The sequence below is a fragment of the Etheostoma cragini genome, chromosome 21, assembly GCF_013103735.1.
Source record: "Etheostoma cragini isolate CJK2018 chromosome 21, CSU_Ecrag_1.0, whole genome shotgun sequence".
Lineage (NCBI taxonomy): Eukaryota > Metazoa > Chordata > Actinopteri > Perciformes > Percidae > Etheostoma > Etheostoma cragini.
The window spans coordinates 1322111-1323876 of NC_048427.1; the positions used below are offsets into that span (position 1 = coordinate 1322111).

Genomic DNA, 1766 nt, shown 5'->3' on the forward strand with positions numbered 1-1766 from the left:
TCCTCACTATCTGCTAGCTGCCTGTCCCCTGAACACACTGTAAAAAACATCTCCTCACTATCTGCTAGCTGCCTGTCTACTGAACACACTGTAAAAAACATCTCTCTATCTTCTCGCTGCCTGTATTTGGCATTTCAGTGCTTGTTTTTGTTTTTTACCTTCATAGTGTTTTACTATATTGTGGAAGCAATTCATCCCGTTTTATTGTAACGTTAAGACACTGCCATAAAGAGAAGTTCTGCGTTACCTAACCAGCAGCTAGCGGCTTAACACGGACAAATCCCCACCGTAAATCTCAGCCTGCATGCACATTTTTCAGATCCAGTCCTATTAACACTCATATTTTGGGGATATTAACTAAAACAACCGCCAGGTTTGGTCTGAGGAGTTTAAGGGCCGTTAGCATCCATTACGTTAGATGAATATTAAGCTTTTTTTCCACTTACCAAGCAGCGGGAACAATCAAACGGATTTGATTATCAAGGAACCAAAGTCCCAGATAAATGCTAAATAACAATGCAACGTTTCTGTGTTCTACCTACTACTAATGATGATGATGTTTGTGTTTTTAGGGCTTATCTTCGTGGTGGACAGCAACGACAGGGAGAGGGTGAACGAGGCGAGGGAGGAGTTGTCCCGAATGCTCGCTGAGGACGAACTCAGAGACGCCGTGCTGCTCGTTTTTGCAAATAAACAGGTGAGGTCCCATTTCTCTTTCTTGAGGTATCGTCTATCTACGCACTTCTTCTTCTTGTCTTTTCCTTTTTTAAATAATTAAAGAAAAACTGTTCATTTGTACAGCTCTTTCATTTCTATGTTTCCTCGGTTAACTTTTAAAAGCCTTTGGGGTTATCCCACCTTTTTTTAATATGGAGGGGGGAACGATTGAGAATCTATCTGGTCTTGAATTGCTCGATAGATGTTGAGGTTTGGATAGATGGGTGGAAAGAGAGATGGATGGATGGATGGATGGATGGATAGATATTGATCTCCAAAAATGGGAAATTACGGTGTTACAGCAGCACGTACGTTAGTCACACAACACCGAATATAAATATAAATGAGATACTAGAAAAAATATACATACATACAGTATAAATGAAATAATAATAAGAATAATAATAGGAATAAAAAATAAAATATAAGAACAAATATTTAAATATATACAGGACGGGAAAACAAAATGTGCAACGGCTTAAATAATATGCTAAATAATTGCTTAAATGTATATTAACCATTGTGCAGGTTGCCATTAGTGCAGTATTAATATAGTATAGTGCAGTATTAGTATAGTATATAGTGCAGTATTAGTATAGTATAATATATAGTGCAGTATTAGTATAATATAGTGCAGTATTAGTATAGTATATAGTGCAGTATTAGTATAGTATATAGTGCAGTATTAGTATAGTGTATATAATGCCGTATTGTGGTGTCTAGAAGTCTCATCTAGCCCCCCGTGATGACGTGTCAGAGAGGTTTAACGAGTGTTTCTTCTCCCAGGATCTCCCCAACGCTATGAACGCTGCAGAGATCACAGACAAGCTGGGCCTGCACGCGCTCCGCCAGCGCAGCTGGTACATCCAGGCCACCTGCGCCACCAGCGGGGACGGCCTGTACGAGGGTCTGGACTGGCTCTCCAACCAGCTCAAGAACCAGAAATGATCCATTCCACCAGTTTTTGATTTTTTTGTTTGTTTTTTTGTTTGATGTTTATTTTTTTTTCTGTTTCAACACAGCGGCAGCACCGGAACCAGCCCCCCCCC

General features: G+C 39.9%; 1 protein-coding gene across 1 annotated transcript; it reads left to right on the forward strand.

Annotated features, from left to right (window-relative positions):
• The first annotated feature begins 550 nt into the window (after nucleotides 1-550).
• LOC117937089 (ADP-ribosylation factor 2-like) lies at nucleotides 551-1757 on the forward strand. The gene is made up of 2 exons (XM_034860759.1): nucleotides 551-697; nucleotides 1504-1757. Exons 1-2 carry the CDS (start codon nucleotides 551-553, stop codon nucleotides 1663-1665), a joined length of 309 nt encoding a protein of 102 aa, XP_034716650.1. The 3' UTR covers nucleotides 1666-1757.
• Nucleotides 1758-1766: the final 9 nt, after the last annotated feature.